Source organism: Epargyreus clarus, unplaced genomic scaffold, assembly GCF_041222505.1.
Source record: "Epargyreus clarus isolate Ecla_fem2 unplaced genomic scaffold, WU_Ecla_fem_2.2 ptg000015l, whole genome shotgun sequence".
Taxonomy (NCBI): Eukaryota; Metazoa; Arthropoda; class Insecta; order Lepidoptera; family Hesperiidae; genus Epargyreus; species Epargyreus clarus.
The window spans coordinates 6,931,770-6,953,200 of NW_027332223.1; the positions used below are offsets into that span (position 1 = coordinate 6,931,770).

Below are 21,431 nucleotides of genomic sequence, written 5' to 3' on the forward strand. Positions count from 1 at the left end.
TTTTTAATCGATGTTTTAGTTAAGTGTAAATCAATATCACGTTTAAGAGTGGTAAATGTGATTGAGAAAAAACAACTGCCTATCTAAATACAGGAAGATACTATTTTTTATTTTCCTCCCTCAAAGGAAAATCCTACATGTAACATTATCGATATAAATTTTGAATCTTTTTTATTATATTTACTACAATCGTAAATTGAATGTCCGATTTTAAGGGATATCGTTACCATCGGACAGTACTTCACTGAACACAATAGATGTGTCAAAAATAAAAAGTCAAAGGAAAGCTGTCAATCTGTCACATACTAGAAATACAAATACAAATGTAAAAATAATTATTTTATTTCATGTAATAATTTGGGTCTATTGAGTGAATAATTGTGAACACTGCGCACATTATACAAATTCTTACCATACATTACATTATGGGGAGCCCAGAACGAGAATTATGTCCGCCGCCAACTGAGGAAGATGAACTAACACTTCCCAGAGCAAGTATCAACAAGATGATCAAAGAACTGGTGCCATCAGTGCGTGTTGCATTTGAATCCAGGGAGTTAATATTAAACTGTTGTACTGAATTTATACATCTTTTAAGTTCAGAAGCGAATGAAGTTTGTAATCAGAGTAACAAGAAAACAATAAATGCGGAGCACGTTCTAACAGGTGAATGCTTTTTACATCACATATCCTTGTCATTTACATGTACAAATGATATGAGGTAATTTCATAACAATCACATTACTATGTTGTCATTATATTATACCTCAATTTAATTATATAATGTCATTATTTCTGGAGGCATTTCAATGATATAATTCCTTATGCTCAACAGCATTGGACAGGCTTGGATTCAGTGACTACACCATAGAGGCAGAAGCGGTGTTAAAGGATTGCAAAGCAGTCGCAGCAAAGAGAAGACGGCAAAGCACCAGACTTGAAAACTTGGGCATACCTGAAGAAGAGTTGCTAAGACAACAGCAAGAACTATTTGCAAAGGTTACTAAACTTTTATACATACAACCCATGCAGGCCTTAAGAGCCTATGACAAGAGAAAATATGACAAAAACCTTATCACATATATTTAATGGAATCTTAAGAGATTTTTAATTAAAGACTAGGCGTTTTTCATTCTCACTGGTCCACACTAGGATTCCATATTTGGTGGATGCCAGGGACACATACATAAACCAATAAACAAATACCCAGACCCAGAAATCTAAATTCGACACGTAAACTTTATTTTAATACAACATCATTGTACTGTGTGGCTTGGGGCACGATGTACAAAAGCGGACTGTTTATTAATTTTATTCTGTAAATATTCTTTAGCACACTTTTACATCTAGAAAAAATCTGTCCTAAGATGTTATAAAACAGATTTATTTTGTCATTGCATTTAATTTAAATTACTGTTTAGTTCATACATTTTGTACCATGTTCACTGTTATATTTGTCAAATATATTTTTCTTATTACTTACAGGCTCGCGAAGAACAAGCAAAACAGGAACAACAGCAGTGGCTATTACTTCAGCAGCAAGGTCTGGCAGGGGGTGAAGGAACGCCACAACCATATATTCCCCCTCCCACTGGCTTAAAGCAAGATGAAGACGAAGATGATGACTATTCATAATGAGAATGCATAAATTATATTATTTTTCTACTAAACGATAATTATTTGTCAGGCAGTAGTGTCATAGTGACAGTGAACAACTCTGTTCAGAGGATATCCATTAATTATGTGAGGTATTTAAACAGGGAGGGGGTAAGCCAAATGTCATCCAATCTCTCGGGGGTCTTGTTACAAAAATTAAGTTAAATATACATTTCTCCAATGTGGATATATTGTACATAATAAAAAAAATACTAATATTGAACAATTTAACATGAGATTAGGAACAGAGAGGAGAATGACACAAATCTCACATCTTGACCAGATTTTGAAAAATTTACAAAATCGGTTCATGTAAATAATGGGTGCCCCCTTACCCTAATCATTTTGCCTGTTTCAATTATTAGAAATGCTATCAAATTAATTTTGAGTTTACTATCTTTTTTCAACCAACCTCTACCCAAGCAGCATAGTGGAGTATGCTCCAGTTCTGCCATGATTGGGAGACACCTATGCCCAGCAGTGGTACAGAGTGTTGTAGCTTTTATTATCAGCTACTTCTGTTCTTCTATTAAGTAAAAATGAAAGTCATAAATTTAATGCCATAGTCCACCATGCAAATTGTAGTTTAAGTTAGTGGATTAGCTAGTAATTACTGTAAAGAAAAAAAACCTTAAAAAAATTAACTAAAAAAGGGAAGTAATGTGGCCTATGACACTTCCGCAATTAGAATAATCCGATGACACCTCATATGTTAAAATCTGTCTAGCTATTTGGGCTGTAGACACGCAAATATTACACTTCAACATTGTGTACAATGAATTCTAGAAATAAAGGAAAAGTTTAAAGTCTTTGATATTATTTTTATGATAACAACTTCGCAAATCAGCCAACTCCACTTTTTGTCAAAAGGTTTTTTTTTATTTATTTTGATTTCGTTCGACGCCATTTACTATCAAAATAAATAAAATTTTTTTTTTTTACAAAAAGTGGAGTTGGCTGATTTGCGAATTAAGGTATCGTTATACAATACACAAATACTATTATAGCAGTTTTGCAGTCCTCTGTCTGCAACTATTTTAGTTGGTACTGATGGCTTATGGTAACCAATACACAATATATGTATAGGTAAAGTTCATAAAAATTAAAATTGGTCGATACAAAAAGTACCTACCATTTATATTGTTTTGGTAGGCTGGTACTACAGTTAATATCTATGGTTACAAAAACAAACCTCTTTATAAGCTATAATTAGGTAACTACCTATGTATACTATATAAAAATAAAAATATTGATGTAATAAAAATGACAATGCAAACATAATAATTGACAATGCAGTTTATAAATAGTAAATAAAATAATTTCTCCAAATCTTACTAGTATTTCCAACAAAATGTTTTCCTCGATATGAGCAACAACAACTCTAATAAGAAATATAAAAGACCGAAACGCAACACTGTGGCAACAACAAATCCGCAGGCTTCAGTAATGTATAGTATTTTGTTTATTGTATATTTGTAAGAATTCTCCGTACTTTCTCAAAATATAATTACGTAGTCCCTTGAGTTGCGTCTGGCTGGTCAGTGTGGTAGGCCATTCTCATTTATTTATTTTAATAAGGACATCATCTGTGCCATTGATTGCATAGTTAATTCCTAGTACGATTATCATATTCTAAAGTTGGCCACACATGTGCTACCAGGGTCAGACTTGGCCGAAAAGGTCCGGGTAGCTTTTTACCAGCCTGGTACAGATGGACATATAATGGATGGATGTATAATTTTCTTAGCCGACATTTTTTTCCTTCGCACTTACAGGCTTTCAACGCGTTATGCAAATAAGTATATCAATATCACGTTTAATGTTCATTCAATAGATACAATTAATGTTCATCTCTTATCTCAAGCATCTCAAGGTAAATATGATTTGCAGAAGAAACCTAGTCCTACTGATGACAAAAAGCAGTCTCTAAAACCGCGCTGTCCTTTATTGGCTAAAGATTCAGAATGGCTAGACGCGCTGCAGCCACCGGCGGCCGATTCATCCAGGACAACGGATAATGTTTCGGATGAGGAAGAAGTATTGCAACTTGTAAATTATATATTTAAACTTTTCTAGATATCTTATACCTACATGAATTGAAATAAGTAGGTATATGCAAAAACAAGCAATAACAAGCACGATCGGTATTTAAGTTATTATTATTATATAAATTATAAACACTACAGACCTAGTTCCACTAGATAGCTTACGAAAGCATACTGTTTTACTGCGGTACTTCATAGGCGTTGAACGGAATGTGCCTTTTTATCCAGCAGGCCTAACAGACACCGTAATTATGCACCTAGGAGAATACGTTTGATATAACACCCACCTAGCTACTTATTATTATATTCTAGTAATGTAACTTGATATCCGGCAACTATCCGGTATCCGGCGACCTAAACACTATCGGGCCGGAAACCGGATAGAAACACCTATTCCTCACCATGGAATCAAACGGGTTTATTTTGAAAAGAAAAAACAAAACAAAGTCTGTATTATTCCACCATCGGATAGTGTCGCTTATAAGGATCAACTTCTCGGAAGTAATTACACAACAGGACATGAATTTAATCCTTACAAGAGACACTATTCAATGGTGGAATAATACTGGCTGTTTTTTTCCAAGAAGAACTCGTCCGATCCCGGATAGGGAAATAGATTTAAAAAAAATCGAATATAAAAATCGGCTTCGTACTCCTTTCAGAAATATTCGCTAGTGTTTACAGCTTCGGATTTCGCCTTAAATGCCTACTTACAAAAATCACGACTTTTATACGTACACTATGCAGGATACTGTGTTACTGTAAAAGTTCGAAGTCCAGTAAATCTTGACTGATTTGCCGATTTACATCAGAATTAAGTGTTTCATACAGGGTTTTTTTTTGGGTTGAGATACAGCTGACTTGCTCTCTTCTCTAATTTTGGCAGTCCCGGATATCTGGCTATCTGGCCACAAGCCTAGCCGGATATCCGGTATCCGGCCAAACTGCTATCCGTTGCAACACTAATGCACTAATGTTAATAACTAACCTATGCTTTTCTACGTTATTTAGGTAGAGTGTGAAGATGGACCTGAAATGAAACCTTTAACTATATTATTTCCTGGTTTGCTTGAAAAAGATAAACAAACATTGGAAGACATGTTAAACAAAACTATGTCTACAACTGAAGTAACGAAGCATTTACTGGGGCAAAAGGCAAATTTTTCACTCTTGAAAAAAGTGGAACGGCTCATTCCAAATGATAAGGTTAAATATGAAATTATTTCTGACTATGATCAATTTTTAGTAATCAGCTCAGCAGCAGTTGTTAAAAATTAAAGTTTATAGTTCTAAATAGTAATATATATTTTTAGAAATGGTTAGACACTGTATCAGAAGACAGTAATTCGATTTCCTCGGATTTACAATTCGGCAGTAGGATTTCAAGTAAGTTAATATTTTTTAAAAATCATAATTATAATCTATGGCTAAGAAATATAGTTTTGGTGATACACATGAGTTAAATAATAATCTCTTGGGCACTTTTCAAGGTATCGCCACTACTAGTGATGGGTGTAAAAAGTCTCTTGATAATGACAGCAAAACAGACAGATCCAAGATCAATCTCACCATTTCGGAAGATAATGCGAGAGTTTCAAATTCAGAAACCAAATGAAAAAATGTTCAGTTCAGTATTTGAATTTAGGTACTTTTTAGGTACTTTAATTGTAAAAATGCACGAAATAAAATTCATAAGTACACAATACTAATATAATTTATTAAACTATGCTGAATATAGAACTCTCATATATAATGACGAGGAACATATCAATTTAATGGAGTTCATGGTAAAGATTTAATTTGACAATGAAATTTCACTAAAAATATACACATTATTTCACATACACAAAATGTAATTACACCAACCATTAGTGGTTTAAAAATAATGCTTACTTATAATAATTATACATTAACATCCATAATATAACTTTAAGAGGCACTTGCTATTTATCATCAATTACAATAAAAAATACACGTGGCAGTAATATTTATCCATTCTACCCCCTAGCTCACTATCTAGTTCCATTATCTTCTATGAAATGAGTAGATATAATTAACTTACAATGCTTAATAGTTTCCACAAGACAGAACTTTCAGTGTCGCAAGAATCATTAAATGAAAAAGACATCAACTCATACGTATTAATACTTTAGAATACAGAAACGAAAAACTGTATTTATTTCTAAAGTTCATGACAAATATTATTTAAAATTCTTGGAATCACAAAAATTTGATATTTGAAATATTACAATAAATCACCACTAGAAAGTATCGATTCAAGCAACATTCGATGTTCACAATAATATGGTCTGTAATCAATTAAATATCGAAACAAAGTCACTTATAAATAAATAAAAACATGCATTTATGTAACTTTCATGCTTATTCGCATGATCAAAACTAAAGCCCATTTTTAATTAATCTATTGCTTTTAACGCGCCAACCTTTAAAATAGTAAAACCACTATTGTGGAATTTTGCACTAAAATGGGGCTTTTAAAGGAATTTTTAACATTAGAAATACCCCAAAAAAATATATTTTTAAGCAGTAACTGGTGCCGATAATGTAAATAGCGTCTTACAAATTTTATCTAACTACTAGCTGACCCGGCAAACGTTGCATTGCCGTATAAATAAAAAAAATGTTAAGGGTGAGCAGCCCTTATCACTTAGGGGGATGAAAAATAGATGTTGGCCGATTCTCATAGATACCGGATAAGCACAAAAAATTTCATCAAAATCGGTCAAGCCGTTTCGGAGGAGTATGGCAACGAAAACGACGACGAAGACACGAGAATTTTATATATTAAAAGATATATGTTGTAGTAAGGGATCATCCATTAATTACGTGAGATGTTTTTAGCGATTGTCCAACAGGTGACATAATGTGAGATTTGGCTCAACCCCCTCCCCCAACCCCTAATCTCACGTAATTTTATTGAAGATATTGTGTGTTCTAGTATAGATACGTTGAATTAATTCTAAGAAGAAAAGCAATATCTTGTATATTTAATTTTATTTTATAATAGTTAACACTAGATTTAATAATATTTTAATAAATAAACATTACCGAAACCCGCCCTCTACCCAAAGTAAGATTAATAAGTTTTGGCTCGACCACCTCCTCTTCCCCCTCAACGCCTCACGTAATTATGGAAGCCTCTTTATGCAGTGCACATAATGTGTAATTACAAATTTTAGAAAGTGTAGTAACAATAAGTATAATATTAATTTAATTAATAAAAATATTGATTACACAATAATTAACAATCTACCTTTACAAAGACTCATTGAGCAAATGAAATACATAAATTAATACAAAAATACAAGTTGACTTAAAATTAGGTGTTGAATACTAATAAAAGTTGAATTCCACATCCTTAAATTATTTTATTTTCAAAGCAGTTTCAAACTTAGTGACGACCACGGCCGTAATGTATATCTGCAATTTCATGATGGGTAACAAAATATCAAAATTATTTTTGACCTTACACTTATTTTAGTGTTTAAGATACATAAAAATGAACACCATATAGTTGGCTAGTAAATATTGCAAGTTGCAAACAAACAAATTATAACTTTTTAAGTGGAGTAGGTACATAAGTACCTACACGAACGCTTTTTAATGGTGTATTTTATTTGGATTATATATAACTAGCTTTAATTCGCGGCTTCGCTCGCTTGAAAGGCCGATGACAATAGTTGATTTTATCTATCTCCTGGAAACAGAACTTTTTCCGGGATAAATGGTACCCATGTCCTTTTCTGAACACCTGACAATGGGTGTGCAAAATTTCATGATAATCGATTAGGTAGTTAAGGCGTGACAGCGTAGCAAAGAAACAAACAGACTTATATTTGCATTTATAATATTAAGTTTGGACTAGCTGAATTTCAAAGTATGTTTTTTATGTTTAACTAGTACAACACTTTTAGTTTAATTTCAATGTACCTATTCTTTACATTAATTCGTTATATTGCTAGTTTTATGGTGACTAGTTGTTACCTATGTTTAATCTCGTTACTAAAAATATTTAAGCAGCATGTATTTTATTAAAGACTAAAGCAGCGAACATCAGGAAGGCCAACGTTGAAAAATATTCCGAATTTAATTAGTATATACATACACACATATATATATATATATATATATATATAGCAATGTTATATAGCAAATATAGCAAATATTACTTTATTTAAAAAAAATATAAGTTTAGAAATATCCGTCAATTCATTTCCATAGCGCTCATAAAGAGTATTTTCTGAAATGGTCATATTAAAATTTTAACAAGCTGCAAAATAATATAAAGGTACTTCTATACCAAATGTGTTGTGTAGTACTTAGGGTAGGTACATAAGATACTTATTAATTTCGGAGTTAACTAAATAAGAATAAAGTTTTGTTCTTAACAGAAACGTTATTTCTTATACTCGTATAATCATAATCACCTTACTTGGTTGTTGTTGTTTTTGTTTTAAAATTCAATTTTTCTAACCTTTCTATATACCTATACTACGTGACCAAAAGTTTAATTTCAAAATTAGGACATTTTAATACAAACATATATACAAATTATAACTCTCAAAAACCTTTCAACGTGGAAGAACAGTTTATATTTGAAAGTGCAACTGAAAGTAACCTAATAACTTGACTTTTTAATTTCTACTATGTCTGAATATAATACAACGTCTTTGAATATCGTAGCTAATAATAAGTAATATTTGTAGTTTTTTTTAAATATTAAAATACCATAACTCATCGTAAACTATTTTGTATAGAATAACATAGCTATATTGAACGCGACTTATTATGCATAGGCACAGATGCTAGGTACAGGTTTAAATCCTAGATTTGTCCCCGTTGCAAGATGAGAACAATATCAATTTTATATGCTCCATAGTATTTTTAACACGCTTTTATTTACACTGTGTAATGTATTTCAAAACATTGTGTTACAACATTGAAAAATCCTACGGTGAATAACCTTGGATAGCGCAAAATTATGAACAAGACATTACACATACTTTAAAAGCCACGGAATTTACAGGAATTTATATAATTTTGTGTATAACAATTTTATATTCCAATATGTAGCTATTGTCCATAAAATGTAGCAATGGATAAAAGTGTATCCCATTGTTAATTATGCTATTATGCGTCATAGACACTTAAATATTTTTAAATTTTATCCCGAGTGACAAGGCCATTTACTATTTTTCAGTGGGTTCAAATTCACAACACTCCACAATTTCATTTTTATGCCTAATCTTCTATAATTTTGTATAACGATAACACTTACGTATATCTACCGATAACTAAGCTTAATCGTATAAAATGTCTATATTATTGCATGAACATTTCACTAATCGTCGCAAAATTTGTACAATCTTTATATCAGATAGATTTATATTATCATATTCCCTATATTTTAAAATAACACAACCGCGATAATCTAGCTTATTACATAGATTCAGCAATGTCTATCCAAATTACTCTAGGTACTAAATCGAAATCCTACCTCATGTTCTCAACTAGCGAAACTATTTGTAGGGGTAGTACATATTTTAACGATTTTATGAACAATTCATTCAGCGGTGTTCGTTATTTGTGAATCATATCGCAATCGCTTTCATTTTATTTAGCATTGCGCTATACCTGCTATGTCCGTTGGCCTGTGAAAAACTGACAAAGATATATTGGATCACCTATCACCATCGCCATCACCTATAATTTTTTTGCAACACATTTATTAATAATAAAGAACTTTTATAATCAAAATATCTGGCAAATATTAATATTTTGGCTTCCGATAGATTTCCACCATAATTAAGTAGTATAAATGTTTATATACATATTTATAACACGTATTTTTTATCGGTGTAACAGTCATTTTGGAAGGACACCTGAAAATTAATTTGATTTTAGGACTTTAGAATTACTTAGTTTAAGGATTAAGCAGTTGGCGAAGTTATCGACACTACTACAATTTCAATGACGGCATAGGATGATAGAACAATAAACTAAGCAGACACAGGATGCAATATGATTCAGCCCTAATTAAATTACTTTATCAAAATTTTTATTGAAATTATTTAGGGTTGGTAATATATTTTTTTACCGGTACCACACATGTAGAACCGGTTGTGCATAATAAAAAAGTGTTTTATGATAATTATAACAATTAATTTTACTATGTACGTTTACGACAACCTAATTATTTATACTACTTTTCAATGTTTGGGAAGACAAAAACTATACCAGTATAATTATGTTACTAAAATTATTTATGAAACTACAAAACCATGTAAAAACGTATTTATATGCTTTTATATATTGTCATTGTCGTCAAATCACTTTCAGGAAGGCCAAGTATACAGGATTAATTGAACTGTATGGAGATATTTCTACATAAATTAAATGCTAAAGTAATTAATTCCTCAATTAACCCTGTAGGTCAAGAATACTAACACAGATACACTACCTATATTTAAAGTTTTATATTAAAATATGGGACAACTTTAAGCAATTAAAATGTATGTATCCACATATTGATTGGTGAATTATATAAAAGCTACTTACTCTTTTGGAGGATCAAAATGCAAGCATAAAAATGTTTTAAACTATTTTATTAATTATTACGGGCATTTCATAAAACATAGCACCATTCTGTCAATGCATGCAAGGTTAATTGGAGTAGTAAGGACATCATTAACACGCTTTTATTAGCTTGGGTTGTATGTATGTAACTAAGTAACGGAATCTTTGAACCCGATTTCTATCCACTTTGAATGTTCAGTTTAATTCAAAATTTTGAAGAATTATCAAAAACCGATGACAATACACGATTTTAATAATTTTGGACCATTCTCCTTATCAACATCCTCAGGATTAACGATTTTCGAGGCGAGATTGTTCGAGCGCCTTAGAGAAAGTTCATCGCAAAGTTACTAGATTGCAACAATTATTACTTTTTAGTTTCAATAACTGTCATAGCGTGATTTTAAGTTTAATAATAATGTTATTTCCCTATAACTCAAATGTTCTGAAACATATCTATAGTGCCTTAAAACAAAGGGTAAAACGGAACCCTCTGCTGTCTGTTCGTGTGCCACAGGGCTCTATCTCTTAAACCGTAATAGATAGACACTTGATTTTTTTACAGAGGATGCATAATGGTGGCCGCTATAACAACAAATACTAAAAATTAATAAAATAAATATAGTTCAAAAAACTAAAAAACACGCTTTTTTGATACAATTTACTGTTCTTTAATTGATTCCTAGATTAGAAAATTATTTTCTACTTTAGTTGATTTTAGTTGATTTTATTATAAAAGCGTAATTTTTAGTTTTTTGAACTATTTTTTTTATCAAAATGACAGCAGGTTGTATAAACTTTGTATGCCTTTGGAGCCTTTATGTTATTATTTATAATAGGTTTGCGCACATGTGCAGGTTTACAATGCTTGTGAGCAAGATGAATCCAACCGTTTTTACAAGTATCTATGTAGATAATCTTACAGGTCCTTACTACCCCTTATCAATATTTAACCCTGTATGTTATGTAGCTTAAGAGTTTTAAAATGTTATTTTATGCTAAGTTACTTTTTTAAATGGATTCTCTTTATGGTTATTCTTAATAAACCTCTATTTATATATAAAATATGTGCAATTACATTGTAAAAATATATACATATACATATTTACAATATCAACATGTAATTATTACAAAATATTATTTCAATTCAACTCATTGTAGGTTTTATTTAATTTGAATGTCAGATTTATAATGCCCCTTACATTTCTTAATCTATATTTTGCGCTAATAAATTTATGAAGTATGAAGTAATACTTATGTATTAATATATAGAAAATTAATTCCTTAAAGTTGTGACTACAGAAATGTAAAAAAATAAAATAGTATTTTAAGCGTAAACTTGGCCAAATACTAACAATATTTGTTAAATTTATTATTGCATTGTAACTAGTAAATGGTGTCCATCTTTCTGCAATGATGGACTTATACTTCAGTCCTTCCTCAGTTGCAGGGAGACCTGAGCAGTGAGAGAATAGATGGTTTCAATTAAGTATAAATTACTACATAATATATAATCTTCATCACAAAAAAGTTGTTCATCACACAAATGAAATTAGAAAAAATGATGAAAAATAGTGATGGATAGCGTTTAATTGCCCTAACTTAAGGACTCCTTTACTTATTTGGTGAGACTGATGTAATTGGTAAAAATAAGTGAATGTAGGCTGCCGTAAATCCTCATTATGTGTGATGCCCGAAATATGTGTACTCAGGCAAATACTGTATACTCTGAAGAGGTTACAAAATTTGGTGATACCTGTATTGCATCAGTGGATACTATGGGCAAATACTATATACTCTGAAGAGGTTACAAAACTTGTTGATACCTGTATTGCATCAGTGGATACTACGATAGCATGGAACGAGGCCCTGTCTCGGTGAGCAGCAAGCCGCCGAGCAGCGCGACGGCCGCGGCGGCCAGCAGACGTCACGCGCGCGTGCTGCGGCGCGCGGCGCACGCGGCGGGCGCGCGCGCGTACCGTCATTGAGTCGGCTTCAGCGCCGCCAGCTTGCGACCGCGCGCGCGCGCCTCTTGCCGCGATGTCGTGTACTCGAACCACAGCACGTTGGGAATCAACGTCGTGTCGCGTATCATGAGCATCTCGCAAAATTTACTGGAATTCATAGAAATGATAGTTAAGTTTTACATCACTAACAATTGTAGCCAATACAATAATTTATTGTTGATTGTGGTGACTACTAATTTTTTTTAAACGCAAGTTATATTTCATTATGCAAAGGGTATCCCATATCAATTTATTTTGAGCTTAAATACAACTCCATAAATAAAACAACATTTTTAGATATGTATTTTTACACAAAGAGTATTTTTGAATACTTACAATGCAACCAACTGTGGAAATAATGGAGTTAGAAGTCTATGAACTAGATAAAACCATAATGTTGCAAACATGCAGCCCACAATGGCTCCAACCACTACTTGGCTCATGGTGTGGTAGTGTAAGTACACTCGTGCTATGCACACAAGCACAGAAAGGCTCATACAACTGCTGACTATAATTAATCTCCACAAGGCTGATATTATGCTGTTGTTGTTTATATGATGCAACCTGAAATGATTTTTTTTATATTTAGCCCTCTTTAACTAAATGTATATGACAGTTCTGCCTATAACAGATATTAATAGTGCTTACACTTACCTAATTACAAAAAAGTATAATACATAAGTGCTAAAAAACCAAGTAAATTGAGCATGTGATGAAGGCATTCCATATTCATTGTACAAGTGTCCTCTTGCTAAAGGTCTTGGTTCACATATAAGGTTTTTCAGAAGTATATTTAATAGTTCATTGACCAGGGTGCCAAAGAAGAATGATATCTGAAAGCATTACATTGACCCAATTTTAAAGTCATCTGACAAACACTCCCACAATTGTATGTATATTAAATTGCAATAATTTGGGGCTACGATTTTTAAGCTTACCGTGTGCAAATCTCTCCTAAATAAAATTAGCGCTAAAAATCCAGCGCCAATTCCAAATGGTGACAAACTGATGAATGCAAAGAATTTCCCCAACAAATCACCTAAAACGATTGAAATACACGCTGTTTATTATTACAGGAAATCTTTATGCAATGCAAATTATCTGCAGAAGTTTAATAACATGGAACCTTTTGGATATTCCACTAAAGTGAGAGCTAAAGGCTGCCACTCAACATCAACATTGTTATGGAGCACATTGTTTACTTCGTCACCCATTTCTTTTTAAATTTACGACTCATTTATATATAAACTTGGCTTCAGTAGACTTTTACTTATCTAAACACGTATTCATTTTATTAAAGAGAAAATTATTCTAATGAGAATAGAGGCTTTAAACAAAAAACAGTCCAAAATGCCATCAAATGCCATCAATATCATTCCCCCCTCGCACGTCACGTCACACGTCAGTCGTCAAATCGTCACAGCTCACAGCACAGAAGAAATAATCGTATAGCATAGACTAAATATAGGGAGCAACATTATTCAGCCGCATAAGTATAATCGGAACGGATCAACGAGATTGTATTATTCTTAATTTGCTTAGTTGAGTTTGGCAATGTTACCTTAGTTACTTTTGGAGCACGCATTTGGTGATATTCATTTCCTTTATATAAGAATTGCGGTTGACCTAAATATACTTTCTTTGATGGAAAGACATCGGCTTAGTTTTGTTGTTCTACCATGAATAACGATGAATGTAACGGTCGTTATTGTTGAGTGTGTGAGGGCTGGGAAGGGCAACATACTCCCCAGTATGGGAGATATATTGGGGAGTGAGTTCCCCTTGAAATTACAATATTGTCTATGGTTATATATACCAAAGACTAGCTTTGTTTAGTCTGTAATATGTTTTTGAACTAAATCTTTATACTCTGTAGTCTGTCGTTTGGAATCTGGGTTTCATTTCATTCATAGAGTTCTTTCTTTTGTGGTTCCGTAATTCGTCGTCAAAATAAAGGGTGGAATATAAAACTTGTAATTTTTAAAACCCAAAAATGGCAGAGTCGGAAGTTGCGGATTTGGATCTAACAATTGATGATTTAGTTCCTAAAAGTCCAGAAAGGTAATCGTTTGTTTTATATACTTAAAATTGCAGCAACTTACATAGTGCACTGCATTCTTCAAGTATCAGTCATCAAGGCGAATCGCAGGTGCATTTTGCGTATGACCCTATAATAATTTAATATACATTTATGACCGTGATTACTAGTGTGTGAATGTATAAGTCCCAGTGCCTTGACATTTGACCTACTTCTGGTACAACAACCTTTTTTTTTGTTGTGAAAAGAACCGTCCTACACAACACCTACCTACCTTTTGCATTAAATTTCTTCAACTTTGAAAAGGTTTTATGTTTCTGCTGCATATTTATATCTGCGCCATTTATTTTAGAAACCCATTATTTTTAGGACCTACTACGGTAATTTATAGAAGTATGAGGAAAGTTTGGTATATAAAATATAAGATCATTATGTAGGTATGGTACAGATAAATCTCTTATAAATCTTGATCTTTTGTTTTTTATTATGATCACGTTAGCAATGTTTTCTGTGAAGTAAAGTAAGGATTATTATGTGCACAAATAAAAAGTAAAAAAAATGATGTCCTTTTGACAACATGCTTGATACTGTTTAAACCATTAGATATCTATCTACTTAATGTATTTATTATGCCAATGAAATTGTGTGAAACTTTAAAGTTTGATTCAAATAAACATAATTTAATTTTGTCAAAAAGACAGGCAATGATAATATCCTCAAAGGCCCAAATGTGGAAATTAACCTGTCGACCTACTTACTTAGGTCATACCCTGGTCAGGGTGATAGTTATAATTAAATTTAACTGAAAACCTTGTATCATATAAACCTATTTATACTAATAAATAAGTTACATTTATTTTAATCATCTAGTGTTTCTTATCAATATTACTATATAATATAAGACATACATCCCAATAGTATATTCTACTTATAAAAATTCAACAGATAATCTCATTTATATTTTATTTACTTGTTTTATTTCTGCAATATACTTGATTTTAGCTAAGTTTGATTGAAAACATAATGTAGCGAAGAGTTAGAGGAACCTTGAGATATAGTTTAAAGTAAAAATATAATTATATTTCCTTTAATTTAAGGCTGGCTGAAGAAAAGAAAGAAAGTGGAAACCATTTGTATAAATTTAAAAATTACAAGGGTGCCCTTGCTATGTACGATGAAGCCATAAAACTGTGTCCAGAAAATGCAGCGTATTACGGAAACAGATCTGCCTGTTACATGATGCTGGGCATGTATAAAAAGGCTCTGGAAGATGCTCAAAAGTCTGTTGCTCTCGATTCAACATTCACAAAGGGATACATCAGAATGGCCAAATGTTGTATAGCACTAGGTATGATAGCTTTGTTGAATTATTCTGCAACATAACATGTTTATCAAACTGTTCACAAATTTATTACCTAATGAATTATTAATGATTCACATAATACCTTGAAGTATCAAGGTGACATACTGTTCAGACACCAAATTGACTAAAAGGCAAGATATTTGGATTATATGATATTATACAGAGATATTATGTAATTAGTAAGTATTTAATAAGTGAATTCATACTAATTAATTTATAGGTTATTGTCCTGAACACTATAGTATTACATAAGTTTCCATACAATAACCAATGAATTACATATCTATTTTTGTTTCATGATAGTGATAGTGTGGTTAATGGTAATGCAGACACACATAGGTTATGCATTGTAATATAGGAAGAGATAACACATCAATTGTGGTTAGTTATGAGCAGTGTTCTGTATGTTCAATAATATAGGAATATAAGATTTTTATATTAAGTTAAGATTAAAACTACTTCCCAACAATCCGCTACAAATGATGATGACTGATACTGATGAAGCTCCGTTTTGGAGCAAAACACGTGTTGGTGGTAGTATGTATGGTGGTGTATATTTTTAATATTTTGCATCTGCACACATCCTTTGAGCGAGGAGGGTGGTACATACTGTATGGTTTAAAATATATACCATCATACATATTTGTAGCATATTGTTGCAAATTATTTTTAATCTTAACTTAATAGCATGGATTTCTGCATATTTAACGCCTGATACAATTAACTATCTAAGGTTTTTATATTAGAAGGAATTTGTTTTTTCATTTGATAAATTTTTAAAACTATTACAGGTGACATATCTGGGGGAGAACAAGCTGTACGTCGCGCCAGTGAGCTTGGTGGTGCCGACTGCGCTACGAGCGAACGCCGCGCGCTCGAATCCTTACGGAGACTTCATGAAGATGCTCAAAAAGCCATGGACAGTGGGGATTACCGTAGAGTTGTTTTCTGCATGGATCGCTGCCTAGACTACAGCCCGTCAAGTTCTAAGTAATAATTATATTAAATATTCTCAACCTTTTAATGGTGTAAACATGCAAATGAGTTCCTTCATAGTAGATTATTGCTAAAGTCCATGTGCGATGATGACATTTGTGTTAGTAGTTGGTTTCGAAAATACCAGCCTCCTACATTTAATATATTATTTATTTTATTTAATTAAATAATTTCACTCATGTTTCAGAGCAAAATTGACTAAAGCTGAATGTTTAGCAATGCTTGGACGATGTCAGGAAGCTCAGGAAATTGCAAATGATTGTTTGAGATTTGATGACTTTGACACTGAAGCCATATATGTTAGAGGACTGTGCCTTTATTTCGAGGTGTGTTTTTTCCGCAATCAAGTTTTTTTTCCAAAATCTTATTTTTCATATAGTCAAATCTGTTATATTCAATCTGTTGTAGGATAGTAATGTTCTTTAAAGCTCTTATTATGTATTATTATGTTGTCTTATTGTTTATTAATTTAATGGGATTCCATAGTAAATAATATTTATGAGGCAATCTTAATTTCCAGGATAAAGATGAACATGCATTCAAACATTTCCAACAAGTTTTGAGATTAGCGCCAGATCACAAAAGAGCGATGGATGTATATAAAAAAGCAAAGTTACTCAAACAAAAGAAAGAAGAAGGTAATTTTATTTATTAACTTAATATTCAGATCATTTTTACTTGTCCATAGTTGTAATGTATTTATAGTGAGCATTTCACAATATTAAATAAGAGTATTTCTTATATTTATAGGTAATGAAGCATTCAAAATGGGTAGATGGCAACAAGCTTTGACCCTATACAACGAAGCCTTGACTATTGACAAAAATAATAAGACCGTAAATGCCAAACTATATTTCAACAAAGCCACTGTGTGTTCCAAACTGAATCAAACTAAGGATGCAGTAGATGCCTGCACCGCAGCTCTTGCGTTAGATGAGAACTATGTCAAAGCCCTACTTCGCCGTGCCAAGTGCTACACTGAGCTTGGGGAATATGAAGAAGCAGTGAAAGATTATGAGCGATTGTACAAAATTGACAAAAGCAAAGAAAACAAACAGTTACTCCATGAGGCTAAAATAGCTCTTAAGAAATTCAAACGCAAGGATTATTACAAAATTCTTGGTGTTGATAAATCAGCATCTGAAGATGACATCAAGAAAGCTTACAGGTTGGTAATTTGCTATTATACAGGTGCATGTTTATATTTTTACCACACTGTTATTAGCTTGATCTGTATGTATGTATGCAATGAAATCTTTGAACTTAATTTTTACCCACTTTGAACAGTAACTTTTATTCAAAATTTTGAACATGTATCAAGTATAGTTGACAAAATACAATTTTTATAATTTTGTCCCATTATCCTTATCAGGATCATCAATTTCAGATCAGGACTGACAATTTTCGAGCGCCGTTCAAAAAGTTTATTGCAAATATGCTGCCCGATAGATTGCAACATTTATTATTATTTAGTTTGATTAACTATAAAAGCTTGAACACATGTACTATGTCTAACGCACTTAAGTAATTCTATCTAGTCAAGAATAATACAATTCATTGATATGTATTATTATAAGCTTAGTATTTGTCTATTCGTCTTTAAATGTCAACATTGAACAGGTTAAGAGTTACCCAACAATGCAGTTTTTTATTGATGAATTTTGATTGAGCTCTAGATTGAGTCGTTTGTGTTTCTAGTACCCAAAACTGGAAACCTAGTTTGTCTAATGTAATTATGTATCTAGAAAGCAGTCAGTCAACTCATTGCGTCCCTGTTATACATTACAGGAAGCGAGCACTCGTACACCACCCGGACAGGCACGCGGGCGCGCCGGACAACGAGCGGCGCGAGCAGGAGCGCCGCTTCAAGGAAGTGGGCGAGGCGTACGGTGTGCTCAGCGACCCCAAGAAGCGCGCGCGCTACGACCACGGCCAGGACCTCGACGATGACGGCTCCGGCATGGCTGGTAAGTCGCAGCAGCATAAGTATTGATATCTCACCGCCGTGTAATTGAAGGAAGCCGTTAAATGGCTTAAACGGCTGACAATTCTGTCAGCCATTTAATGGATGTCATGGTAATTTACGCGGAACAATGCCGCAGTTAAGATACGAAACCGAGGAAGTGCGGAGAAATATCGTTTCATTCGTAAATGAACTTAAAACTACATTATTTTAATATTTCTCAAACACGGAAATACATGACTGACAATTTCAATTGTCAAACTGGTTACATTTTCTTGTTAGGAGTAAGTATTCTTTACTAATCTATGGTCGCAGCATTGTTATATATACTCTGGCTGGTCGAAGTATAGGCTTTTCGAACTTTCGGTGCGCGTACGCACCGAACGTCGCCTTGTAGCACTTTTTGGTCCAAAAAATTTTTATTGCGCAGAAGTCAGCCGTATTTCGCCCCAGGCATTATGTATATGTAACTAAGTAATACTCTATACACTTACCACATTAACATTATTTGTCATACATATTTTAATTGGTCTCGAATTTTATAATTTGCAAAGTTTAATAACTTAGTCTTCTACAATGACGGCCCCACACTAGGATTCCCTGTATCATGGGCGCCATGTACACACACATAGACGAATACACAAACACAATATTTTTAAATATTACATGTTTTTGTATTCAAAGTAATTCAAACGCTTTGGAACTACTGCAGTGACGGCATCTGTTTAAAATTATACATAAAACTTAAATACTATACAAGCACTAAGAGGCGAGAATCCGTATCTGAAAAGCCTATTCGGCTGTATTGGTTACATTACTGTTATTAATCATAACTTTATTTTTTTCTTTTCAGACATAGACCCCAATGTCGTATTCCAGACTTTCTTCAATCGTGGAGGAGGACAACACTTTGATTTCCACAGTGGTGGTGGTGGTGGTTTCCCTGGATCCGCTTTTAGTTTTCAATTCGGATAAATTTATATTTAATTGCTCATAAAGTTTAGTCGACATTATAAATTCAAAAAACTGAAAAATGTCTGAATATATTTCATTCCATATTGGGCACATTAATCTTGCTAGTATAATTAGTAACCCAGTTCAAATTGTTTGCTATCTTTTCATAAACATAAAATAGAATAATGCCAAATAACCAAAAATATATAGTACCAAATAATAAGCATACCTTTTGTAATAAAATAATAAGTATGTACTTCATTTTGGTCTCCATTGTTAGTTGAAATAGCTGAATTAAAAATAATTAATAAGTTGTTAACAAAGTGAATTGATACTAATGCTGGGGTATTTACGCCTATTTCAGAAATTGACTGATTTGATTAAGTGATTTTCTTTTATTATAAGAACTGTGAATGTATTGTGATTTACCAAATTAAATCAGTAAAGTACCTGTATATTATAATCCTTATAATATGATGATTAAAAAGTCGGACCAGTACCAGTAGTTTGAGTATTAGTTTGGTTTACTGAATAAGTAAAACTTCAGTAGTTATGTCGGGTCTGAACAAAGCATTGTTCTGTCGATAATATTTAGAACCAGTTTGGTTTACAATTAAGAAGAAAAAATATTTATGTTTTTCTTCTTTTGAACTTCAAAATATGTTTTAAAATATGTGGAATACACCATGTACTTCGAAAAAACTAAGATTTACTACTGTTTTAAAAACTATTAAAAAAAATAGGACTGATTTCATTTGAATTTGTGTTGAGAAAAGTTCGAAAGCCTGAATATAATGATTGCTCCATCTTGTGACGAGTTGCAGGGAGTGTTCTTACTTAAATTAGTATAATTTAAACAAAAGTAAAATTTTGTTACTTTTTGTATAATCAACCTCTCATGTATTATAGTCAACAAAGTGTAATCATTACTGAGCTGCCATGATCTGTTTCAATAGATAATGACCAGTGACTAGACCTTAATCATGTTATAAGTGAAGAAACGTTATTGAAGCTAGTTGAATAACACTTTTGATATCATGAGAAACTTAGTTTAGATTTTATCCCTCTTTCCCTGCGTTATTAACTAAACTAATTATAATAAAAATAATATTGATAGTTCCGTACTTCATTCTTACCAGATTACTACTACTGATGTTTCACTTTCACCAAACTGGACTATTAATCGCACTAATGGTAGTGTGGAACCTAAATAACTTGCCACGCAAGAATCTTAAAGAAGCTTCAAAACAGTAAATAAATGATTTGATTTTAAATTTAGAAAACTATCAATACATATTTTTGTAATATAATAAAGATGATTAGTGTAATCGACTAAATTAGCTAAAACAAATCCTTTTTAGTGCAATTAAAATGTGAGCCTTAGATTGTTTCCCGTCTAACCTTCATAATAATATTATTGTATTGTCACATAGATGATAGTTATTGCATGACTTTATTCAATTAATATGAATGCTACAAAATAAATACAATAAATCAGGAAATTTCATGAAGCATTTAACATTTATTTTTTTACCCCACCTTTATATTTCACAATATCTGACTGTCTGCTAAATACCGGAGGTGGGCGCTGTATCGATATTAAAATCTTTATTCAGATTCTTAATGATCCAATAGATGAAATAATCGTATTTTTTATTCAAGCCAGATAATTTATGATGCTTATACCGTTATCAGCTCATGCACACTTCCGTGCTTCAAGGTATACCTATAGTCTGTCCTAGCATTCCTTTTTAACGAGCTTTTATTAGCTTGGGTTGTATGTATGTAACGGAATCTTTGAACTCGATTTTTA

General features: G+C 32.3%; 3 protein-coding genes across 3 annotated transcripts; all 3 read left to right on the plus strand.

The window, feature by feature from the left end:
• Positions 1 to 267: 267 nt before the first annotated feature.
• Positions 268 to 3,104, plus strand: NC2beta (negative cofactor 2beta). Its single transcript, XM_073080310.1, has 3 exons — positions 268 to 666; positions 836 to 999; positions 1,486 to 3,104. Exons 1-3 carry the CDS (start codon positions 426 to 428, stop codon positions 1,633 to 1,635), a joined length of 555 nt encoding a protein of 184 aa, XP_072936411.1. The 5' UTR covers positions 268 to 425; the 3' UTR covers positions 1,636 to 3,104.
• Positions 2,960 to 12,301, plus strand: LOC140747863 (uncharacterized). Its single transcript, XM_073080487.1, has 6 exons — positions 2,960 to 3,099; positions 3,547 to 3,705; positions 4,713 to 4,907; positions 5,015 to 5,087; positions 5,192 to 5,313; positions 12,128 to 12,301. The coding sequence occupies exons 1-6, from the start codon at positions 3,022 to 3,024 to the stop codon at positions 12,284 to 12,286; spliced, it is 786 nt and encodes a 261-aa protein (XP_072936588.1). The 5' UTR covers positions 2,960 to 3,021; the 3' UTR covers positions 12,287 to 12,301.
• Positions 12,302 to 14,190: 1,889 nt separating this feature from the next.
• On the plus strand, positions 14,191 to 21,132 carry Tpr2 (Tetratricopeptide repeat protein 2). Its single transcript, XM_073080332.1, has 8 exons — positions 14,191 to 14,365; positions 15,440 to 15,690; positions 16,497 to 16,695; positions 16,889 to 17,027; positions 17,222 to 17,339; positions 17,452 to 17,869; positions 18,490 to 18,668; positions 19,518 to 21,132. Exons 1-8 carry the CDS (start codon positions 14,298 to 14,300, stop codon positions 19,637 to 19,639), a joined length of 1,494 nt encoding a protein of 497 aa, XP_072936433.1. The 5' UTR covers positions 14,191 to 14,297; the 3' UTR covers positions 19,640 to 21,132.
• The last annotated feature ends 299 nt before the right edge of the window (positions 21,133 to 21,431 follow it).